The sequence below is a fragment of the Ochotona princeps genome, chromosome 6 (genome assembly GCF_030435755.1).
Source record: "Ochotona princeps isolate mOchPri1 chromosome 6, mOchPri1.hap1, whole genome shotgun sequence".
Taxonomy (NCBI): domain Eukaryota; kingdom Metazoa; phylum Chordata; class Mammalia; order Lagomorpha; family Ochotonidae; genus Ochotona; species Ochotona princeps.
The window spans coordinates 42026505-42052850 of record NC_080837.1 but is presented as its reverse complement, the minus strand read 5'-3'; the positions used below and the strand labels follow the sequence as shown (position 1 = coordinate 42052850).

The 26346-nt window shown below is 37.7% G+C and overlaps 1 protein-coding gene across 2 annotated transcripts in view; it reads right to left on the bottom strand.

The window, feature by feature from the left end:
• DPH6 (diphthamine biosynthesis 6) overlaps window positions 1-24697 on the bottom strand; it is a 138853-nt gene extending 114156 nt beyond the window's left edge. The window contains exons 1-4 of one of the 2 annotated variants that reach the window (XM_058666101.1): window positions 24410-24697; window positions 22067-22161; window positions 18009-18202; window positions 5938-6962 (exon numbers count right to left, since the gene is read on the bottom strand). In XM_058666101.1, coding sequence (XP_058522084.1) covers window positions 6705-6962; window positions 18009-18202; window positions 22067-22161; window positions 24410-24450 — 588 coding nt within the window. In that variant the 5' untranslated portion in view covers window positions 24451-24697 and the 3' untranslated portion in view covers window positions 5938-6704. Of the gene's footprint in view, window positions 1-5937; window positions 6963-18008; window positions 18203-22066; window positions 22162-24409 lie in introns of those variants that run through there. The other variant, XM_004578194.3, reaches the window with a different exon arrangement.
• Between the last annotated feature and the right edge of the window lie 1649 nt (window positions 24698-26346).

Genomic DNA, 26346 nt, shown 5'->3' with positions numbered 1-26346 from the left:
ACACACCAAGACCCTGAAATTCTTAACAACAACAGAGCCAGATGTCTCAGTTTTGTTTGTTTGGAATTTCTAAGCACCCGGTTTCCAGTAGCTTTCTAAACAACTTCAAAGAATTACAGCAACATTGGTCATGCCCCTCTGATTTTACTTTATGAATCAACACATCTGTCCTTGCGAGAACACATGGACTATATCTTTGCATTAAGATATATTTCAAGAGCTGTGTCTCCTGCTAGAGATGGGAATAGGTACTTCGTCAATCATAACACACATGGTTGAAAATAAACATATTTTCTAGAATTGAACAATTCTTCAAAAGCCATTATTAAATAAAACTATATTGGTAATAAAGCAAGATATCCTCCAATATCCTATAACCACAAGCTTCTCTGACTGAAAGCAAATACGTTCATTTCTCCTTCACAAAAAAGGGTCAGTCAGCTCTTACCCTGACAGTGACTCGGGGATACAGCATCCTTCTATCCTATGCCTTTGCAATCTTGAACATGAAGCTTCTGGACTTACCACACAAGTGAAAGAAAAAATGCAGTCATGCCTCGACTTTCTGGGTCAGGCTTCGAAGCACTTCCTGCTTCTATCGAATATAACCTAATCACATAACCACACCCAAGAGTGAGTAGGACAAAAGAGGGAGGGAGGGCAGATGGGAGGGAGAGAAATGCCTGGAAGAGGAAACATGTAAGTATTCATCTGGCTAACTTATACCACAAAACCTTTGTAACATGGCTTTGTGGAAACATCGATTTTTAGCTCAGATGTACTCACAGAAAAATAAATAACACTTATCTTCACCTCTTAATTTCTGCAAAAATTGTGAATTCTTTAACAATATTAAATGGCAATTTTGTTCAATTTCATAAGCGCTGAACAACTTTGAGTCTGAGGTCATGTTCCCCGTCAATATAAAGGATGCAAATTTCCATACTGCCTGCTAAGTGCTAGTTCACACATATTTATAGCATTTATTTGAAAGGCAGAGTTACAGGGAATGTCTGGGAGATCTTCTATATGCTGGTTCACTCCCCAAATGGCTACAAAGACAGAGCAGATGTGAAGCCAAAAGCCTTTTCAGAGTCTCTGCATGTGGGTGCAGAGACCCAAGCTACTTGGTCCAGCTTTCATTGTTTTTCAGGCACATCAGCAGTGAGCTGACTCAGAAGTGGTGCAGACAGGAATCAACCCCAAATGTGATGCTGGCATCACAGGTGGTGGCTTTACCCATCATACCATTGTACCAGTTTATTAACTGTTTGAATATATATATAAAATAAGTCAGTTTCATTGGGAATCCATTTTTATTCAGGAGTAGAGATGCATGTTGCACTGTTATCTTCCCTTCCTAGTATGACAGTTTCCCTTATACAATTCCTCTAGATGAATATAAATATATCTTCACAATAAGATGCTGGACTCTACTATTGTCTATACCTACAATGTCATGATACACATAAACAGAACAATGGACTTGTGACTGTTGCTGAAGGACTATACCACTGTAATAATACAGGGGGAAGCAGTGGGAGAGAGGGAAGGTAAGTAGGGAGGGTGAAAAGGGAATAGGGGAATCACCTGAGCCTATGGAACTGTATCATAAGAAAATAAATCAGATAAATTATACCAGAAATCTATTTTTAAATGTATATCTATCTATTATCATCTACTTAAAAGGCAGAGACTCTTCCACTTATGGCTCACTTCTTCAAATGTTCACAACAGCTAGGGCTGAGCCAAAGCTAAAAACCTGAACCAAACTGGGTCTCACATGTAGGTGGTAGGAGCCCAACAATTTGAGACAACATCTTTGGCTTTTCAGCATACATTAGCAGAAGTTGGTTCAGAACCCAAGGTGCTAGGACTGGAACTCATACTCTGATACAAGATGTGGGTGGCTGCACTACACCAGTGCACTGGCTTTAAATGGTTCACAGATAATTTAATATCGCATGGCCACATTAATTTGTGTGCTTTTATGGGCTGGCGTGGTAACACAGTGATTATGTCACCTTCTGAGATGCAGGCACCACTCCCAATCCAGCTCCCTGTTATCATGCTTGCAAGGCAGTGCAAAATGTTCCAAGTACTTGGGTTGCTGCCCTACATGTGGAAGACTTGGATGGATCCTGGCTTCAGGCTTTGGCCTGTCTAAGAAAGTCCCAGCTGTTGTAGGCATTTGGGGTGTGAACCAGCAGACTGAAGATCTTTCTCTATCCTATTCTCCTTTCTCTGTCACTCTGCCTTTCAAATAAGTAAATGTTTTTAGAAAAAGAGCATTTTTGGATATGTGATATTTTACATCTTGCATAGAAGTAAAGGATGGCCTGATGTGACAAAAATGCAGAATCAATACAACATTAACTGAGCATTTTTATGTTAGGTAAAGAATTAGGTGCTATGAATCCAAACCAAAGTAAAACAAATTCCTCACATAGAATAAAACGGGTGTTTATCAATAGATACATATACCCAGAAAAAGTACTGTATAAAGTAAGTCTTAACTTTGCTTCCTTGAAGAGGAGACTCTAGGCCCCTATTATCATTTCTGCTGTAACGGTTCTACTTTCATCACTTGATGCCTCTGACTTATTTCTAGCTGATGGAGAAGCCGAATATCACACATCTAGAAAACACAAAGGGCACTAGGCTTTTACACAGAACACAGGTTTTAAAAAAAAAAAACAAAAAAACAAAAAAAACCAAACATTCTCAAATATACCAAAAGAGGAAAATGCTTAAATTTTGTTCACTTTAACTTTCCCAGAAGTTTTCAACATACTTCCAATTACTAATGTGTGCATACGCATCTACAACATAGCACAGTTAAGAAGTTTCCGAACGAGGGTGACAGGAGCTGCAAGCTGATGCACAACTCATTCTGTCAGTTCACACTACGAAGGACTGTAGTGACACACAAATCACCACAAGCTGCCAGACCTGACTTCTAGCATTTAATATACACTAAGTATATTCTATATCTTACATTAAAAATGTCTTATATAAAGCACTATGATATTTGAGCGTTTATGCTGGACTGGTAAATTTATATACATTATCTCTAACACTTTAGAAAAACCTCAAAGCATAAACTATTTTTACTTACACTTAACAGATGTAAAAGCAGGTTCAGTGGTTAAGAAATATGCCCAACATTGGGCCCGGCGGCGTGGCCTAGCGGCTGAAGTCCTCGCTTTGAAGGCACCGGGAACCCATATGGGTGCCGGTTCTAATCCCGGCAGCTCCACTTCCCAGCCAGCTCCCTGCTTGTGGCCTGGGAAAGCAGTTGAGGACGGCCCAGTGCATTGGGACCCTGCACCCACGTGGGAGACCCGGAGGAGGTACCAGGTTCCCGGCATCGGATCAGCGCGCACCGGCCCGTTGCGGCTCACTTGGGGAGTGAATCATCGGACGGAAGATCTTCCTATCTGTCTCTCCTCCTCTGTGTATCTGGCTGTAATAAAAAAATGAATAAGTCTTTAAAAAAAAAAAAAAGAAATATGCCCAACACTACACGGAAATACATGGAGAAACTGGAACCTTGGCTCACACCCTTTTACTAAAACACTCTAGGAAAAGAAAATAAACTTGATCTGTGAAAAATTTTTTCTTCTAATCGTATCTGAATAAAATGTTTGCCTTTATTATCAATTAATAACTTCACCTCTTCTTGTGTTTTATAATGAATAACTTAGCTATCAGCCTATACAAATAGGTAACCAAAAAAGAGAAGGGAACTCTATAAATTAAATCAATGCTAATGAGTGACAAACACTTTAGTTACTGTGTAATCCCCTTGTTTTGAATTAATATAATGTCATGTACAAAGCCTGGGTTATTTAATTCAGGCACAAGTGAAAGTTAAGTTTTAGGAGGCCAACTCAGATCCAAATTAAATAGAAGAAATAAATACTAAGGAAAATAGTTAATTCTTAAATATTCCTTTTGGAGTTGAACTTTAGAAGGATACCTAACCCATGAAGAGACAGTACAGCTTATAAGATTCCTTCTATCTCATATTACTCTGATGAATGCCTGATAAAACTTGAGATTTACCACTGGATAACAGGCAGTAGCTAATAATTCTAAATGAAAACTCAGAATGGCCTTTTGTTCCCTTTGTTTAAAGAAAACCCACCAGTGAAAAACAAGAATGTCTACCTAGGAGAAAGGGATCTCTTGTTACAGCAAAAATTAAATTATAATATCCTGCTTTTTAGCTTGAATATTCCAAATCATCTGTATCCATCTACTATTCACTAAGGGACTATAGAGGGCACTGTTGCATCAGCTTTGAAGCATTACAATAGAAACCTGGAAAAGAAAATATCTATAATGTATAATTTCGCAAACAGGTCAAACACATAGAAATCTAAGTCTTACATAAAGGAAAAAAAAAAGCCAAAATGTATGTTTTCCTAAAATACATTGGACGTCAATGGGGAGAAAAAAACTTCACAAAAACAGCTGTCAAAGCGAGAGCACTGCGCTGCACACATTTTGCCATTGTGGTGCTTTTCTGCGAGAGGTAACTCATCACCATACCTCCTTATCCTTTGGAAACAGCACCCAGTGGCAGAAGCCTCTTCACAATCAATGGGAAAATGAATGTGGCACCTCCTGCAATCTTTCTGCAATTCTATCACCAGAAAGAATGCAGTCTGTTTGCATACTTTTGTCTAAAAGGGCAATTCCATTCGTCCCCTCTTTGGATGAAATGACAGCCACTGATCAATCACTTTCAAATGAAAGCAAATACTGAAAAAAGAAAAAAAAAAAGAAATGAAAACTGAAATGTCCACTTTTTTTGGACATAATTATATTACCCATGAAAACTCAAAGTAGAAAAGCAAATTTTTGCTCCAAAAATATATATGATGCTATTATGCAAACAGTATCACGATCTTAAATAAGTTACATGAAACAATACACACAAATCTTAGAATTACATCTGGATAGCATCCAATTTAGCTCTCATTTTGTTTCCTTTTTCACTTTGCTTCTCTTACAATTCTCTGAATTTAAAATTTTTAATTTTAAATATTTATTTATAAATACTACAAAACTCAAGGATAAATTATCTCACTGTGGGATTAAAACAAATGTTCTGAGGTGCTGAACCTCTGAAGAACTAACAATATTAGCTATAAAAATTAGACATCATGATCCAAACCAACTTGTATATATGGTAAGAAAATAAACCTTTACATAGTTTCCACAATAAAAATCAAAGTTTTAACTATACAATTCCAAATTCCTAAGAAAAAAAGGGTACACAACTCATTTTGTCAACCTCAAACTTCTAAGAGATTAGCACCTTCTCTGACATCAAAGTGTGCAACTGTGAAACTGTTACAAATACTTCAATAACAACTGATCCTACTCATAAATCCAAAGGAAAAGAAGGGCTTTACATGGTACGTACAATTTAATTGTATTGTAAAAGTCCCAATTTAACAAATTATTTTCAGCCAATAAAATTCAAAAGCATTGTTAAAGTAACTATTACAGGCTGCAATGATTTAACTTACTAACTTAACCAGAATGCAACCTGAGTAGGGTTTCTTTAAGTTATTAATTTACCAGTCTTGCTTAGTCTCCTTTTGAGGCATGGCCATTTACAGGTGTGCTGAATGCAAGTAAACAGTCTTTGTAGTACCACCTTAGAAGTACAATAGGACCCAGCAGTTGCTTAATGGCTAAAGTCCTCACCTTATATGCCCTGTGATCCCACATGGGCACCAGTTCTTGTCCTGGTTGCTCCATTTCCCACTCAGCTGCCTGCCTGTGGCCTGGGGAAGCAGTCAAGGACTGCCCAAAGCTCCCTGCACCCATGTGGGAGACCAAGAAGAAGCTCCTGGCTCCTGGCTTCAGATGGCTCAGCTTCGGCCATTGTGGCTACTTGGGGAGTGAACCAGTGGCTGGAAAATCTTTCTCTTTGTCTCTCCTTCTCTATATAAATTTGACTTTCCCCCAAAAAAATTTTTAAAAAAAGAAGTACTATAAGCTAACCTTTTGTAATGACTATTGAATACACAACCATGTGTAGAAATGCACATTTCTAAAAAGGATTAAATGATTTAAAGAATCTGTCAGATCCTCCAGGAACTGAACAGACACATTCAAAAAGAGTTAAAGCAAGCCTACTGTTTTTCCCTGATTTGAGAAAATAAGTACTTACAGCAAAATAAAAGTATTAGTGTAACTATAAAGTCATGCAATCTCAAAGAAATCTATGAGAAAGTGTTGTAAACTCAGAAGACCTAGCACAAAGATGATCGCAGCAGAAAGAAATCAGGTGGTGATTTTAATAGCCAAGATTTTTAACTAGATATTTAAGTTTACTATTGGAAAAACACAGCATATTAAAATCAATTTTAGTTAACTCAAATTTATGCAAAGCTTGATTGTGAGCAATAGATGCTAAAAGGATGCAGCTTTGTTGATTCATATACAAGCATTTTACTTAACTGCACTGGATAATAGCAGTGCTCCTAAAGGAGTATAAAAAGCAAAGTGATTAGCAGTCATTACTGTTAATTAGTGCTCACATTACATTCCTTGGGATGAAACTCCTTTAAGCTGAATGAATGCATGGAAAGTTTATTTTTGAAGATTTGCCAAACCTTGCCTAGGTAAGCACAGGGATAAGCCGTCAACTACCAGTAAGCAGAATGAAAAACAGGGACATATCAGAATCCAATTAGTATGTCTAAGTTTTTAAACAGGAAAAGGGTTGAGGGGGAATGAGTAAAACTGGAAACTCGTACTTCACATTCTGCAATCTCACTGATAAAAGGAGGAAATGTGTGTTTATCAAACTTGCTGTGAGTGCACAGTTCATTTCGAGTGCTGTAAACAATTGCCTGGCTGCCCACTTCCAAATGCATGTGAAAATCTTGGAGATTCAGAGCATCATATTCAGCCAGCAAGGTCACTCTAGTGATGCCCTGGAAATGGGAAATTAGGAAAACGTGGCAGTCAGAGGTTTAGGACTGACCAGAAAGCCCTGAGGCTGGCTTACCATCTTTCACCACCAGTCAGGCTGTCTCTGCTTATTCAGTATTAACACAACAGGACCATAAGTGAATGAAAATAACTCTACGAACTTGACTGAGACATTGGCTTTCTTGTTTAGAAAACGATAGGCATTTGTTGCAGGAAAAAAAAAAATTTTAAAACACAGCTTTAAGAACCGGCTCTGAAAGAAAAACAGGCTCCTCTTGAACCTTCAGAAAGAACCAAGGAAATGACCAACTTCATGTTGATTATCGTTTCTTTTCTCCCTATACTATTCTGTACATTTTTAATAGAGGCCAAATCTTCAACAAAGAAATTTCAAATACATGTTGATTAGGAAAAAATAGAAAATATTCAAATGTGCAAAATGCATATTCTTTAATACTATCCACATTCAGATGTAAGATACATCATTCAGATTTCTTTTATGCATAGACTTATTCAAATACATTCTATGAAACTAACTTTGATACCCCACAGACTACTTGGCAACAGATTCTACTGTTAATGCTAAGTACAGATGTATATCTGCAGCTTCACTTTTGATGTTACACAGCATTCCACATTATGGATACATCAGAATTTAGATTGCCAATTACTTAAAAATTTTCAAGTGTAGTTTTAGCTATTTTCCTAGTTTAGATTCCCGTAAATGCAATTGCTTGGTAAAGGCGGGGTGTCTGATGAGTTCTGCCAAATTATTCTACCGTCTGAACCAATTTACAATGTTGCTGACAGTACGCGGAGTACCACTTTCTCAGACCGAGTATCATTTCTTATTTCTACTCAAGTGATAACTTCATGTTTTAGTTTCTGAGGTAGAACATTTTTTCGGTCATTTGAATTTATTTCTCAGAAAAAATATCTGCTCATATGCTAAACCTGCATCCCCATTTGAAGGTAAACTTCTGAACATTTGAAAACATGCTAAGGGAGGAACGATACACAGGGAAGTCAAGAACAGATGAGCCTTGCTGGATTTATCCACTGAGTCTGCTAGCGGTAAATCACATTCTTTTCATTTAATCACATTCTGATAGGATTGCCCATGATTCAATAATACTTATGCAGTGACATCTTCAGAAAACAAAACAAAGCAAAACAAACAAAAAGCAGGGTGTGGAGAGCTTCTGGATAGTGGAATATGTGGAAAACTGCAGAAAGGCAAACAGAGGTTCATCCACTGCTAGACATGCCCATCCTCACAAGACAGTAAGAGCTACACTTCCTTAGGTTTGCACACCTAATCCTATGGAGCTACTCATCTGGCTACCTGCTTGTGTCCTTTAAAGCAATATTTATAATGAACCCGTAAATGTAGGTATTGTGTTTCTGTGAGTTCTGAGAGATGCTCTGTCAGATTAACCAGCTTAAAGAGGAGGCATGGGAACTGCAATCTGCAGTCAGTAGGTCAGAATTTCTGGAGGACTAGATTTGGGCACGAATCTGAGGTGGGCAGTCTTGGGGACTAAGCCCTCGATCTGTGGGATCTGACACTATCCCCAGACAGTATAAAAAATATGCAGGATCACAGGGCACCCAGCTGGTGTGTGCAACTTAGCTGTAATGAGAGAGCAAAGCAAAAAGGGTCGATATTATCACTACTTCTAGATCAACCCTACTCAAAGTATGTTAAGCATCACCCTGAAAAAAATTTTCCAAACCTTTAATAATACAATCTTTTCTGAAATACAATAAAAATGAATTACAATAAGAATAATCTTCAAAGATACAAAATGCAAGGTGACATTTATTATTGGTCAATTTATGAAATTACCCTTTCAAATTACCATTGAAGTTCCTAAATGCTTTTCAGCTTCTACATATATCTTATCTTGAATCACTAACAAACACTTCTATGGTCTACCATGGGACTAATAACCTAGATCATACTTCCAGTAGTCATGAACTAAACTTCTTCTGAGAGCTCTGAAATGAGAACACAGATCACTTTGATTACATGTTTAATAATTACTCCTCCTTGTTGGATTTTTCAATAACACCAAGAGAAAAGTGAAGTGAATTGCATGACTTATAGTGTTCTGACAACAGAAACTGTCCAACAGTTTCAGTAAACCAAAAGTATCAAAAATATCAAATCTTGAAGCTTCATTCTTAGATTACTATAAAATTAACTATGTGATTTGACAAAATATTCAAAAGCAACAGCATCCCTAGAGCAAATATACAGCAACAATCACAACAATTCTAAGTCTTTCCTAACAACAAGGGACATGGTTATTGCAGAGTATCAACAGTTGAAACTCACAGTCCCTAACTTCAAGATGTTATAAACTAACAGCGAGGCTCCCTTAAACTTATACGTGCAAATAACTATGTAAAGGAAGGCAGAAAAATTCCTCACAAATGCAACTAAAAGCAATACTAAACTAAAGAATTCAGGAGCAATAGCTTTTGCACCCCTATCTAAATATGATAAAACATGAAATCCTAAAACCTATTTAAAAACCAGTCAGGTCTCCATGCTTGTTGCCCTTCTATGGTCCTCATCATTTCTCACCTAAATTTTAAATACCATTTTCTGTGAGATGCTCTTAGTGTCTTTTCTGAGAGCCACAGAGTACCTTGTTTGGACTCAGATGCTAGCCACATGTTACACTTCTCTCTTTGGATGCTATGCAATGCCCCCTCTGATCTCACAACACACAGAACAGCAGGCGCTAAAAGCTCAGAAAACAACCCAATCCTGATTCAAACAGTCAGTAGTGTTATCAGGCCAAAACGTTTTCTAAAGTCTATGCTTTAAAAAGTAATTCTTAAATTTTTAAGAAGAGACCACTGTGAAAAATACGATAAATATTGGACATCTCCCCAGAAAAGTTTACATATACAAAAAATGTGCATAGAGCACCAAGGAATTCAACAACACCTCTCCCTTCCAAATTATGCTCCTTTGTTAAAGTATCCCACTATCTGCTATTAAAGTCCACAAGTCTCACTCTTACCAGCTTTCTGTGATCAACACCAGACTATATGACCAGTAAAAATAGAAGAACTTGGATGCAAAAACAGTTGCAACATCAAAATAAAAAACATACATCTTTAATTTTGAAAATGTATTTTATTTCTTTGAGAGATACAGAGATAGACAGGCAGAGAGACCCACGGCTAGGCCTGAGAAGCTTGAAGCTGAGAATTCAATCCAGGTCACTTCTGCAGGTGATAGGGACCCAGCTCTTGTTGCCACAACAGTGCACTTTATCAGAAGTTGGGATCAGGAGAAGAACCAGGTATGGAATAAAGGCAGTGGGAGTTAGGATACAGGAATCAGCTAGTGTCATAACCATCTAATTTTAAAATGCTTCTTGCCTCAATTTACTCATTTAGAAACTGGATAGAAAGTATTAATTCCACATCTCTTCAAAGGCTTAATTACCTAATTGAAAAATTACAAAAATGACTTAGGTGGGTCAAACATTGAAGGATATATTAAATTAACAATCTGATACAAATTTGTCCCATTAAAAACTATTTCAAAATCCGAACAATTATCATTCTTTTTCTTCTCTGCTGTAACTTACTAATAAAGTCAAGAAGAATGACATTTGCATTTACAAATGAATACTAATACACTAACAGAACTTTGTATGTGATAGAAAAAAATGACATCTTTACTGGATAATTTTGGAAGCTAAGGAAAGACCTGAGAATGACATGAGGTTGACAAGTTGAGAAAAAAAAAAAAGGATAATGTATACAGCATTTTTCATGATAGAAACCTAATGTTCTCATATATGTTTCTGCTTGTTCTCAAAAACAGATACATAAGAGGAAAGTTAGATCTACATTTTACTAACGGAATAACTGAATTCTATATGATTAATATTCATCATAATGTTTGATACAGTCCACAAATTTTACTGGAGTGTTATAACAAAAAAAACAGAAAAGAATGAAATACAATATTGTTACCCTTACATTACTCAATATTCCTTAACAAAACCCACAGAAACTTTTAAAGAAACATGTGTTTCTATGTCAAGGTAGATTAAGTACTTTAAGAGAAATAAAATGTTTTTCAAAGGTTAAAGGAAACATGATATTACATTTAATGAGGTGAATAAATGAAGACACCAAGTGGATACCAAGCAAAAGGTGGGGTTTATTTAACCACAGAATTCCTCAACATAATAAAACATGTACACACACACACACACCCCTAATGTGACATGCTAGCAGAAATATGTCTGGAAACACATATGCAATGGTACACAAAAGAATAATTAATTACCTATATTAAGTACAATGTGCTTCAATATTTTCTATTTTACTTTGGTCTGAAGAAAGAAAGGAAAGAAAAGAAAAGAAAAGAAACGAGAAGAGAAGAGAAGAGAAGAGAAGAGAAAAGAGAAGAGAAGAAAATGGTTGTGACCCATTAAATTGAATTTGGAGGGCGTGGAATAGTGGCCTAGTACCTAAATCCTCACCATGCACATGCCAGGATCCCACAAGAACACCTGATAGTGGCCCCAGCTGCTCCACTTCCATCCATCTCTCTGCTTGTAGCCTGGGAAAGCAGCCGAGGATGACCCAAAGCCTTGGACCCTGAACCTACATGGGAGACCTGGAAGAAGCTCCTGGCTACTGGCTTCAGATCGGCTCAGCTCCAGCCATTGTGGTCATTTGGGAAGTGAACCAGTGGATGGAAGATCTTTATTTCTATCTCCTTCTCTCAGTAAATATGACTCCCCAACAAAAATAAATAAAGCTTTAAAAAAATAATAAAATGAATCTGGAAAATACTACCTCTCAGGCTTTCTACCGCCTAAGCAATCCTCGAGCTGCACTTAACACATGCTGCTGATTTCAATACCTTTTTATAGACTCACTTTTCATTTTTCTTCAAATTCTAAAATCTAGTGGTTTGCATTGTGGTGCATAAGGTTAAGCCACTACTAGTGACTCAGCTACCATGTGAGTACTATTTGAACTCACAGCTATACTATTTCCAATCCAACCTGGGAAAGCAGCAGAGGATGGCCCAAATACTTGTAGCCCTGCTACTCAAGAGGGAGGCCTGGGTGCAATTCCAAGCTCCTGGCTTTGCCGTGGCAGAGTCCTGCCTGTTGTGACCATTTGAGGATCGAACCAGCACATGAAAAATTCCTTTTACTCTGTCTCTTTTCCACTCCCTCTGTCACTGTCTTTCAAATAAACAAGCAAACAAAAGCAAACATAAATCCCTGAAATCTTGCTAAATTAAAATAGTTCCTATTTTCCCAACACATCCTATAATTTCCTGATTCTAAAATTTTGGATAATGCCTTGATTTGAAAGGATATGGCTCCTGATCACCTGCAGATGGTCAGGACTCAAAGTCATAGATGTATGGTACAAAGAAGATGGAAGTTTGATCCAATTACGGCTTCTGGGAGGTCTTTAAGCCTCTAAGAGGGATGATCAGAGAAGGCAGGTCTTACAAGAGGACTGGTTATGTAAGTCCGGGAAGGATCCAGCTGTTCTCTCTCTAGTGTCTGCCTCACCATATGACTGTTCCTCCTCACACGTTCTGCCACCGCCTTTCTTCAGCCTCATTCAACGTTAGGGATGATGGATCTCCAAAATAACCCTCTTTCCAACAAAAGCAGCTGTCTTAGGTAATCAGTTACAGTGACAAAAAGTTGATTAACACAGCTCAGCTCTACTCTTTGCTTGGAACACTGTTTAGCCATTCTTCCAAGCATGCCTCTGTCAAAATCCAACCAATCTAGGTGGGGATTTGACCTAACAATGAAGACGACACACAGGCCACCCACTTCTGATGCTGGATTGCCTGGGCTTGAGTCCTAGCTCTGCTCCCATCTCAGCTAAACGTTAATGTCAGCTTAGGCAGTTGGATCCTTTTCACTCACATGGAAAACTTCAGTTCCAAATACCTAGAAAATAAATCAGCAGCTAAAATCTTTCTGTGTAAGTCTCTTTCTCCACCACCACACTGAGTGTGTGTGTGTATAAGTGTGTTTTCCCTCTCAAAAAATAAATAAATAGACATTTTTAAAAAGATCTGAGCAATACTCCAAGTTTACAAATATACAGTATCTCATTGCGTCTCTTGATTCTCCAATACAGGAACATTTTGGCCTCTGAATCCCTATCACTCTTTATTGCATACTTTGAGGGCAACATTACCTTGTGTTTGCATCTCTGTTTGTGTCTCAATAACATTAAAATCTGTGAAGGAAGACATTATAGTCAATACTAATGTACTATTGTACAACAGATAATACTAGTGTAGCAGAGGCCTGAAGAGATCATGGACAAGCTGACTAGTTAGCTGATTTTGGTAAGTCTCACGTTCCTGAAGTGCTAGATGTTAGAAGTCACTGGTTCTAGTAACCTAGTAGGTACTGTGGTTGGAATCCAGTAGTGAGGCTCAGGTTTTGTAGGTTATAAGGTTATAAGGTAAGTAATGATGCTTTTTATGAAGAAGAAAATATAGAAACAGCAACATATTTGTAGTAAAATAACAAGTAATTTTGAAACTTGTTGAGTTCACCAACAAATGATATTAATGTGGACAAATCATGAGCAACTAAACACTGAAGCTCACTGCTGTGGCTCAAATGGCCAAGTCTTTGAAAGAAGACAAAGAAGAAAGAAAGACAGAATGGGGAGGTTAGGAAGGAAACATCACAGAAAGAAAGAAATTGAAAGGAAAAGGAGGAAGATATTGAAATAATAAAAGAATCATCATCGAGGATGGTTTCCAAGTCTGCAAAAGGCTGAAACACCACTTTTTAGGAAACATGTTGCTGTTTACCTTCCAGACCTAACTCACTTATCTACCAACAGCCTTATCACCCTCACTCTCAGAAAATGTTGTCCTAACAGTACTGACTCCATCTCTCACTCCAGAAATGACACATGATCTAAGCCTGATCAATCTAATGAAATTTTCTTGCAACAATGACTGGCACATGGATGATATGAGGTAGAATACTGAGTAACAAACAATAGTATTTTTCTTTTAGTTAGTTAAGAAGACTGAGTTTTTGATCCTATTGAACTAGGAAAAAGGTAACTTAGAGTTACCCTTTAACAAGAGTCCTAAGCAGTCAACATGAAGTAGACACAGAGAAACAGAATGACAAACACGAAAAGTAGACTTTGGTTATGTAATTTGTATACTACATCTACTTCACTTGTAGGGAAATATATCTATAGGTTATTGTCAATCAATTTGGTTTTCATTTGAAATGATTTGAATATGATTCCCTGTCTCTTATAAAATGACTTTCAACTAATATTAGAAACTTATAGAGGCAACTGATGGTTCATAGAATTTTAAATTAATATATGATTTTTAAGAAAACCTATCATCTACTTATTTAATCATTGATTCATTTCTCTCAACATTAAACATTCCACTTAAAAAATAAAAAACGCGATCATTCACTTATTATATTCAAATTACAATATATAAAAGTCTACTAAGACATTCAAAGGCAACACCAAGATAAGATACTCAATGAGGAAAATAACATTACAGAAGAAAAATGCCAAGGAAAGATTGAGATATTTAATTTAGGGAAGTGTATCAAACACTTTCTATTAGAATGAAATTAACACAGATTTCTGGACCATGGGAATCTGTTAAAATTTTAAAAAATGGTGTAATACCACAAAATCAAGAAAAGCAAAAGGGATTCATCAAAGAAAAAAAAGTTTTCAGTTAAATTCTTGATTCAGAAAGGAGAAGTAGTAAGAATAATGACTAAATCAGTCTGAGAAAGTCCTACATTTGCATATGGGTAACACCAAAAATTCCAGGTAAACACATGGTATATTTGAACAGGCCAATGATAATTGTGAGAAAAGCCCGCAACATGAAGAGAAAAAAAACACCCCCAAAATATCATAATATTTTAGGAAACAAAAAGTTCAATGAGTAAAATTCTTTTTGGGCCTTAAGAATGTAGGGATCTGGGCCCGAGGGCATGGCCTAGCTAAGTCCTCGCCTTAAATGTGCCAGGATCCCATATGGGCGCCGGTTCTAATCCCGGCGGCTCCACCTTCCCATCTAGCTCCCTGCTTGTGGCCTGGGAAAGCAGTCGAGGATGGCCCAATGCTTTGGGATCCTGCACCACGTGGGAGACCCGGAGGAAGTTCTTGGCTCCTGGCTCTGGATCGTAACAGCACCGGCCGTTGCACTCACTTGGGGAGTGAATCACTGGACAGAAGATCTTCCTCTCTATCTCTCCTCCTCTCTGTATATCTGACTTTGTAAAAAAAAAAAAAAAATCTTTAGAAAGAAAAAGAATGTAGGGATCGGTCTATATAAAGAGAAACACATCCTTGTAAAAGACAACTAAATAAAAGGGCCTGATTATAAAAAAAAAAAACACAATTTCTAAAGTTACAAAAAAAATCACTAGGAAGTAGGGAGAACTAAAAGGAAATCTCATAGCAAAGACAACAGAATGTTTCAATCTAGAAGATATTAAGACCAATGACAGTAGAATAGTTGCAGGGGTGGATAATCTTTTTTTCTGCCAAGGACCATCTGGATATTTGTAGCACCTTCCGCAGGCCATACAAAATTATCCACTTAAAAATTAGTCTGCTATGGGTTTATTGAATTTCAATTTTTGCCTGTGGTTGCCTTGGCAAGATCTCACCAAATGATACAAAGGCCTTAATCTGGCTGGACATTCCCAACTCATACAATAAAAGAACAGAAAATGTCAAAAGCAGCATTTATCAATCAGGGAACGGAAGAGGACTTCCCAGAGCCACTCTTAGACCTCAATTCTATGTGCTCTGCCATTTGTTTGTCAAATCTGCAAGCACCGGGATTCCATACGGGCATCAGTTCGTGTACTAATTGTTCCACTTTCCTTCCAGCTTCCTGCATATGGCACAGCAAAGCAGTAAAGGATGACCCAGAGCCTTCAGACCCTGCACCCATGCAAGAGACCTGGAGAAAGTTCCTTGTTCCTATCTTTAGATTGGCTCAGCTCTGGTCATTGCAGCCATCTGGGGAGTGGGAAAGAGGATGGAAGATCTTTCTCTTTGTTTCTCTTTATGTCTGGCAATCTGCCTTTCTAACAAAAGTGAACAAATGGTACAAAAAAAAAAAAAACCACGCCAATGAGATAGGAATTAAAAGCAGTTCCAAAATATTACAGAAATCAAACACTGTTAAATTTATTTTCTATAGAAATATGAAGTTTATATGTATTTTTCAGTAGGGTTATATTGTTTATGTAACTTAAAAGACAACACACAGAACTTGAAAAATTACTATACTTTTAGGAAGTAATACAGGTTATTAACAAACCAAAGCACAATAGGCCCTAACAAAAGTTACATTTCAATATTAAAGAAATTCTAAGTACTAAAAATCAGCCACATGAAAACCAGATAATTTGCAAATTTATAATACATATAATTACGACTATCAGGGTCACAAGGTAATCTGTAAGACAGTAAGCCTTATTATATTTCTTAGCTTTCTTTACCTCTACAAAATAGGTAGGAAAGTTATAACTATCTTTTTAGGCTTTCCCATTTCTTTTAACTAGTAAACCCTATTCTTTGCAAAACGGTATATCTTTTATTCAAAAATTAGCTCCAATATTTGTAGAGAAAAAGAGTTACAAAAACAAAAAGACTGACTTAAATATGAAAGTCAAACACTGCAATTTGTTATAAATGTATAAAATGGAAATAAATCTAAATGCTTTCAAACTTCATTAATATTCAAAGGATTAAAAAATGCAGCTCTTCTTCTTAGAACAAGTAAAATACTAACGTGAAAAATTGTAGCATTTTATCCTCATTTTTTCCTATAATTACTCAATTATGAAATCTCTGCCCTGGAATCTTTGTGCCAGTGTTTTACAAACAGACCTAACCAAAAAAACCCTACTTATACAATGCTTTCAACAGAAGTAATGTATTTATAATATTTATGTCCTTAAAGTATTCTATTGTAAAGTTAATATTTCTACACAGGAAAAAAGGAACTATTTAGTCCCAGACAACTTGATAACATCTCTTTCAACTATAGTTATAATTATCATGCACGAACTTCCAAAGCAGAAGTTGTCAAGATTTAACATTAGCATCAATTTATGTCATGACTGACGGTTACTATAAAGATAATGGCAAAGCATCCATTTCTCCAAAGACAGTATGGATCAAAAAGGAAATTTTTTCTTAATTACTACTACTCTACCCATCTTAATTAAATTCATTAGTAATTTATTATGCTTCCTTTTTTCGAAGGTTTTTATTATCATAGAATTTCTCCAGAATCACCATGTTCATGATTTTTAAGCAATTCAATTACTCCTAGTAAGAGTCTCCTCATTTTGTAATACTGCTATATTTTAAAAATCTTAATGCTTAATTCCCATGTAATCTGAAAAAGAAAATTTGAAAATCCAAGATTTGCACTGAGTATTAAACATCTCAAGGTGAACACTGACAAGAACATAGCGTCAATCACTAAAAGTGGAACCATTTTATGTCTTTCTCATTAGATAATCAAAATAGTTCTTATTAACATCAATCTTCTAAGAGGAAAGAAACCAAATCACCATGATCTCCTTTGAAAAGTAGCTACTTCTTATGCTATACATAAAGAAACAATAAATTATAGACCTATGTTCAACGTTTTCTTTATCCATTTCAAAAAATGCTTTATATATTTTTGAAACCAAAATGCTACTTGAGATATATCCCACTGCTCTTCTCAGGCATTTAACGCAAACTCAGGTACTCTACCATGAACTGCAGGCCATTTCTGAACTGCAATTACTAAAATCATGCTCCTGAATGTCTTATTTTTAAATACACTTAATATAAAGGTGAATAGGTCTGTTTTTTCTGTCTAAAAAAAAAGATAAAGAAAAAAAAGGGAAGAGAGGGATAGTGTTAGTCTACCAATAATGTAACTAAATAATTCAGTAAATATGAACTACACACTATAATTGGTTCATTATGCATACCTTAACAAGTTTCAAAAGCTCATAAAGATCTTCAACCTCATCTCCTTCACATTTGGTGTACACCAGTCCTGTGTCCAAACTTCTTCCTCTTATGGACCGGCGATAGAGGGGTAGAGCCATTGCCTCTGCATACAAGTCGATGGCTTGATGACCCACTGTCTGATACATGTAGCTATCCAGCTCATCAGACCCCACTACAATGATTAAAATGCAAAGAATCAATAAAACATTGCAAAAGACAAAGAGGATTTGGAAGTGCATCTAGGTTGTTGAAAGTCAACATGGAACTTAAATTTACTTTAGCTCACTGCCTTTATGCAAATAGTTGTTTCTAATTCAAGTCAGCAGTTATATGTAACTTTCAAAATACATTTGTATACAACAAACTTTTTTAAAGAGAATGTATTCAGTCAATTTTGATTAGTGTATTCAATTGAAGATACTGCTACATAAATGCTTTACCAAATATTTCATGGTTCTTCAAAAGCCACCTCGACTTGCATGAAAGACTATGAATAAATCCATTTAATAAGGGACAAATATTTACAAAACAATGTGCATGCTCTTGGTATATTTTATAGTCAGTACTTTTTTTTTTTCTGTTGAATGCTTTATTCCACGTGACCCACAGCAAAGACCTGGGACTCCCAACTTAAACCTCACAGTGCTGACAGGAACCCCCCAATCCCTCAAGGCTCATCACAGGAGAAGGAGCCCATGGCGGGGAACGGCCACTCAGTAGGTGACCTGGTACACGAGGTGCAGTCCCTGGTCCCTGTGGCCACTAGGGAGCTGTTGCTACACACGTCGCAGCACATGGTGGACAAGTTTTTGGGCACCAGGACCACCTTGGCTCCCATGGGCATAGAGTAGACGTTCACCAGGTCATCGGTGCCCATGCTCACCCACCACAACAAAACTTGTAAACATGTAAATTCAATGTTGTAGAGCAGTTACAAATATGTAAAAAAAACATGCTTATATAAGCAAATAAGTAACACGATCACTGGTTATTATAACATTTCACAAAGATGGGTAAAATATTCAAAACAGGTTAATGAACTACAAAATAAACTAGAATAACCATTTGATATTGCAATTATTAATTTAAAAAGAATCAGGATACAATGATTATTTTCAAATACAATCAACATGCTCATTTATAACGGATTAAAAATTAAGAGCATGGGCCTGGCGCCATGGCCTAGTGGCTAAAGTCCTTGCTTTGAACGCACCGGGATCCCATATGGGCGCCGGTTCTAATCCCGGCAGCTCCACTTCCCATCCAGCTCCCTGGGAAAGCGGTCAAGGACGGCCCAAAGCTTTGGGACCCTGCACCCATGTGGGAGACCTGGAAGAGGTTCCAGGTTCCTGGCCGTTGCACTCGCTTGGGGAGTGAATCATCGGACAGAAGACCTTCCTCTCTGTCTCTCCTCTCTGTATATCTGACTTTGTAATAAAAATAAACAAATCTTCAAAAAAAATTAAGAGCAGGCAATTCGTCTACCAGGCATGCGATGGAAAAATGTTCCAGGTAAAGTAAGTTTTTGACCTGAGGGTCAACAATGTTAAATGAGCACATTTATTGTTGCTTCTCATCAGTTTACTGTACTTCTGGTACTTCACGTGAAGGGACATGGCATGAACTGTCAAAAGTGTTTATTCATAGAACACTTTCATTTCAAGAGGCAAAATGTGTTACAAAGGAGAAATAATAGGAAGTGCTAACGTAGAATAATATTTAATGACATAAAATGTGATTATAATATGTTAAAGAAGTTACAAAAGAATCTGATAAATGCTTACATATATATGATACATTTATATGATAACACATTTCAAGGAAGTCCAGACTTTGGGCCAAATGTGTAATGTCCCACTAAAAAGAATGAAAAATTAACTTTTAATGGCCATTTCAAAAATCAAAGCCACCTTCATGTGTCATTCCATTTTGACTCATCAGGTTTCTGAATCCCCCTGGTAATTTGGTGCTTATCATAAACCTATCTATGCCAAATTCTGAGATCCTAAAGAAAAATAGATATGGCCAAAAAGAAACCTTCCTGCCTTCCCTTATCTCAAAGTTAAACTGGTTAAAAAAAGGATACTGAAACACCGAACCAGTCTGTTACAAGAAGTTTGAGAATCTCAGCAAGAAACATTCTGATGTTAGTGTAATAATAAAGACAATTTACTGGTTTCAGAACCTAGAAGATAATTTTCCCTTAAGGCTCCATTTAGTCCTAACCATGATGTAATTTTTATTAATGGAAGCTACATAACAATGGTGTGAGATCAAATAAAACCAAAAGGCTCCACTGTTGCCTGAAGCACCTCAATTAACATACCACAAAAGTTCCTACTGCAAATTTAAAGAGATGATTTTTTTCAATCTTATGACAGGTTCACATTACCCTCATTGATGGGAATAAATTTTTTTCCAGGCTCCCTACTGATCAATCTAATGCTATGAATCTATTCTTAGCCAACTTTGTTCTACATTGGAGTTGGCTCTAATAGTCACACTCCAACTGCATATTCTTTTACCACCATTTGGGGAGAAGAAGCCACTCAAACAATCACACAATTCCAACTTCCTGTTGACTTTAAATCAAATTAGTTAAACTCTCTCAATCTACCACCTCATAGCCATCAACATTCTTGTATAAAACTTACTCATTTTTCCAGCTCTTTATTTTGTATAATTATTTTAATTTATTTTACTGTTTTTATTCTGTCCTTTCATGATCCAGAAAAGGAAAATGGGAAATGGACACTACCACAAGGCTCCAAAGAACCAAGGGTACAAATCAGTCCATTACACTTTTTCTCAACTAGGGCCTCTAAGACATAGCATAAAAGGCTGGAATATAGTTATATGGACTCAATTTGCTTTTGGACCCTTTCCAGAGTCTCTGTCTAGGTGTTGTGGACAAATAATGATCACGTAAGTGAAAACCAAGCCCACAACCAAGACAGTCTCCTTAAATTTCCAGAACAAATGTTGTTCCAGCAAACCTGAACTGTAGCTTTTGATGAGATGCTTATTAGTTTCTCCAGTGTGCCCTGAGGAATCACATTTGGCTGCTTTCAGCCTGGAAACTAGAATCAGGAGTGCACTCTGTGACCACCACAAACTCTTCCATCAGCAAGCATTTGTAAGTCTGAGGTGCTCACTGGCACGCTCTTCTCTATCACGAAAGCCTCCGCATGGCAGAGTTTTAAAATTAAAGTTCAGACCAACCGGCAGAGATGGCAGCCTACAGGCCTGGAGCCAACAGGAATTTATCTTTGCCTCCACCCTCCACTAGGCTATCTTGCCTGCTTGGAGGATACTGGGGTCGGTAGCCCTGTTCTTTCAGGCGACATTCATCACCACCAGCTGGAGTGTGCTACATAGTCTTGGGTTGCCCCTCAAATTATTCTTACTCCATATACTACTGAATTTTTAATTAACAATATTTTACATAAATTTTACTTTTCCTCTGAGACAGGAAGGAGAAAATTGGAAAAAGTAGTCAAAATTGGTCTATGGATTTGTGGATGTCCTGTTCAATCGTTCAGACAAACTGATAATGCAATGTATTGCATTATGTTTCTTTCAAGTCCCATGTTTGAACTCCACATAAGATCACTAAGCTGCAGTATTTTTAATAAGAATTCATACTTTAATATATGTCTAAGTTTCCTGAGGTATGAATACCGTGTCTTGTCATCCTGTACAGCATCTCTAACATTTAGATATGGTATTGTACAATGCCAGGTTCAAATCTCAGCTCTGCATGTTGTGCCAGACATTTTACTTTGTATAACCTTATAAAATCCTGAGCTTCAGTATCCTGTCTATTGAAAGTCTAATAATCTTTCTCATAGAAGAACTATAAGATACGTAAGTAGAAAAACTTAATGTCCAGTTTTACAAGGAATCATGTATGCGATAGTATCAAATGTGTATACTGGTACTTTTTCTGCCTTTGTATAAAATATATAATACAATGCAATGATGAAATTGGGGTTTCAATCATTTAGAGACTTTCCCAATAGAGGCATACACTTACCTTGGTTATCAGCTGGTCTTAAATTCGCTAAAGCAACAATCTGATGCCCAGCAGCAACGCACTGTACCATATTATAACAGCTGTCCTTCCCACCACTGAAGAATATGCCGAGAGAGGAGGGAGAGAAACATCAGGTTGCAGATCATGATTCAACATGGCCTAACTATATATTGAAACAAAACATATTATTTGCTCAGTTTGCCAGAATATGTGACAGACTATTTTACAATTAGAAAGCAAACAGTTGACCTTTTCTAAATCATTAACACATTGAGACAATGAAGCTCAGCGGTTAAGGTTGTTGCTCAAAAAATACATTTAAAAATACAGCTTTTATAACAAAGAACTTTCTAAACAGAGTATAATACCTCTTCGGTTTGTGATAGTGGTTTTGCTTAATACACAAAGTGCTATTTATATCCTAGATACTTTTTCGATGTATTCCTTAGGTGAAATTACTTAAGAATGGGTAGGAAAACTTGAGGAAGTTTCTGGGAGCTGCTATTTTATATTATAACTGCTTTTCAAAATTGTTTTATCATCTGATAAAATCTAGACTGCTAATATTTTTAAGCTCAAGCCTCTTTGACAGTGCAGCTCTTTTCATTTTGCTTACATACAAATCATTCTTTGCAGTCAATTAAGCTGAAAAAGCCTGGAAATAAAGTTCGAAACAAAGATTAATAAATTTCTTAGTCTAGTTTAAAAAAAAAAAAGGTAGGAAAACATCAATTATGTTCCACTAACTTGCTACTTGTTACCATCACTAATTAAAGGGCCAAGTCAATGATAGCAATCATAATCTAGTGACAAAGTTTGACATACTTGAAGGAATCAAATTCTGCAGAGGTAAAAAGCAGAATGCTCAATCCCATTGACAAAGGTAAATATCATCCCGTCAGTACCTACTTCAGCCATTATTCTTCCCTCTTGTTCCCTTTCAAAGAGAGGAAAAGTCCAAGAGGCAATGTGAAATATTCAAACATACTCCCTTCTTCAGATTTGGATATTCCCCTACTTGAGTAACTCTCTATTGATGTCAAATTTTTTTTCAGTAAAACTTACATTTTAATTCTATTTCCATGTACTTTTTGAAGTGTTCCTATACAGACACAAGTTCATAGATATAACTACATATGAGACATGTATGACATGCATATCACAAGCATATGCTTACGCATGCCTACTCAAGCTTCCCTCCCTAGCTTGTACACAGTTCTATTCTGTAGCATATTACACTTACGTATTCTGGTCTCTAATAGTTCTAAGTCTGTAACTAGTGAAATTTTGGGCAAACTGAATGGGCAGGGTAATCACTCATTTCCTGGGTCATTAAGTTCTTATCTATCTAGACCAAATAAAAACCACAATGGTAAAAGCTTAATCATTCACTTCACAGAGGAATTTACTAAATAACAGTAATTATTGTGACATTAGTCTAACATGGCACTAAAGTAGAAGGGACTGAGACAAAGTCACTAGCATGGATTGAAGGACTACTCAAGTCCTCAACAGTTCAAGGATCCTCAACAAGCATCAACTGCCTAGGGCGTTGAATCACAATGCTTAATGAAACCTTCAATGTGCTTACAAAAGAAAACACATCCTGTTATTTTATCTGTGACTACACAGGTCCAAATTTCATGAAACAAAATACATAAGTCGTTTAAACTCACGAAATGTTGCCCAAGTATTCTCTCTGGCCTCACGTGAGTATGTATGGTAACATTTAGTGGCCTATGGCAGGTGGGTCAGACACATGAATAATTCTTCTGACACCCAATTAAGACGATCTAATACAGATTTCACACTTCTTCTAGAAAATGGCATATGTTACTATAAGGTCACCACAAAAAACGCAAGGATGGATGCCCTAAGTAACAGCATCCGGCCTAACGTAAAACTGTTAGAACGTGAGCAACCTGCACAAGTCTTGCCTGCCTCACCCGAGGGAGATGAAGGGCAGCTAGCTAATCGTCCTGTAAGACAAGGAAGCAAGAACAGCCTAGAGGAACAAGGGGCGGGAGCGTGAACTGAGTGCATTCAGCAGCAGCTGTCACAGTCACGCCATGACAGCACTTAAAAGTCCAGCACTCGGCCACCTGTGGCAGGGGAAGTGAATCCACAGTGAACCCAGGTCCCGGAGTCGGAACACTGACGAGAGCGGGAGCTTCGGGTCAGAAGGGACGGGCAATAGCCCGACGTCGAAACCTCTTCCTGCAGTCCGTAAGACGGCAGAGCCCAACAGGGTCTGACAGAAACGCCGTCTCGGGCGCCAAGGACGGCGGGATGGGACGAGAGCCCGCCGGGGAAGGAGAGAAGCGGCTCCACCGAGCTGTTTACCTGATCAGAGCCGCGACCCTCATGCTGACTGCAGTGCGCATGCGTGCGTGCGCCGGGCGCGGGCGGAGTCCGGGAAGTCACCTCCCCAAGATTGACGCGCCGTGGGGCCTCGCCCGGGTGTTCGTTTCGTCGCCTGTCTCGGACCGGCACGGAGGCACGTGCAGCTGCCTGCGGGAGAACTGGCAGAGGAGGGTAGGATATGTCTCACGGGCGCCTTGTCCTTGTAGCAGGGAGTGGTGACCCGGAAAAAATTAATTTAGGCGTGCCGTAACCACCTAAGTCAGGGAATTGAAGCTATTGGAGCAAGGGCAAGGTGCGCGTCGCACCGTCCTCTCAGGGTGCTTCCGGATTGGCTTTGGTAAAAGCAGCTCCGGGATTGGCTTTGGTAAGAGAATTGTGTAAGTCTAAACGGTACAAGGAATGAGGAAGTATTTCCCTCAGAAGTGCCCAAACATCTACCCACACTCATTAGCTTTATCACTTACGTCTCCTTTGGCCTCCCACTTACAGGGTTCAGAGGTGAAATCCTCTGAGGTAAAATCCTCTGAGGGCTGTGGTAACTTTTTTTTTAAGCCGAGTTTCAGAGAGGGCAAAGTAAAGATGTTTGACCCTCGTGGTTCATTCTCCCGGTAGCCACAGTGAGGGAGTCTGAAGCTCCACTCAGGTCTCCCACATGGGAGGTGTGGCAGGGGCCTGAGGGGTTGGGGCAACCTCTCCTGCTTCCCCAGGCTAACCAGCAGGAAGATTGGAATCAGAGCAGCCTGATTCCACCCAGCATTCTGCTAGGTGATGCCTATGGTGGAGTAACCCACTGTATCCATGGCTAACCCTGTCGTAGCCCCCAAATAGTTTGGCCCTTTACTAAATACTTAAGGAAGTTAATGGAAAATGAAATGAAAGTGTGAAATTTAAATTGGTACCAAAGTAGATTTTGAAATCCTTGCAAATTATTTTTGTAATTAAGATTTCTGCCAACTTGTTGAAGTACTTGCACGTTGAAGCTAGGAAATCTATCTTGCCATAAGAAAACTCAGCTGTTAAATCCTGTTGCCGAGTACATTTAATATGTTCCTTTCAAGAACCAACTACTGTACAAATTAAGGACCATTAGGAAAGAGTTAGAAAGGCAAATTACAGAATTGAAGAGTGTTACAATTAAGCTCACTTGAAGGAGAGTTGACTATTTGTATAATTACAAGCAAAAGATAAAACTCGGCTGAACACTGGGTATGTGATATATTTGTGGAAGAGCAAGGCGGGATTATCATTGCTGGAACAAAATGAGTAAGGGTGGTAGGAAATGCAGTTAGACTGATTGAAGAAGAGAGGAACGGAAAAGGTGATTATAGCCTGTTGAACAGAGGGGGTGGCTTAAAACCTTAAAAAGCATTGTACTTTGCAGTGTTGAGGAAAAAATCCATTAAGGGGATGCTGTAATAATCCAGGAGGGAGATGATGGGGCTTACAACCATGATAGTGAATTTTCCAAGAAGGGTGGGAATTGCCGCTCTGTTTTGAGGGTAGAGCCAAGAAAATCAGAGGGGGCTTAGATATGATATATGGAAGAGGGGAAGCCATGAACTATGGTAAGTAAATGTAAAGTGTAAGGGACTTAGAATCACACCAACTACAGGGTATGCCGTCAGCTTCATTAGGCTTGTCAGCCCCAGTACTCAGTGTGAGTAGAACAATAATAGTCTTCCTTATAGAAATTTATAAAATGAGTTAACTTTGAAGTCTGTTTCAAGAGTTAGAGCCAGTACTTTAAGCAAACATGGAGCATATGTTGAAAAGAACAAACTATGCAATGCATATGGCAAGAGTCCTATGAGTGGAAATGACAAAATAAGGATTATAATAAGGATATGGTATGAAATATGAACACAATGGAATAGCAGAAGAAAATAAACTTTCCAAATAAGCAACAAGACAAGAAT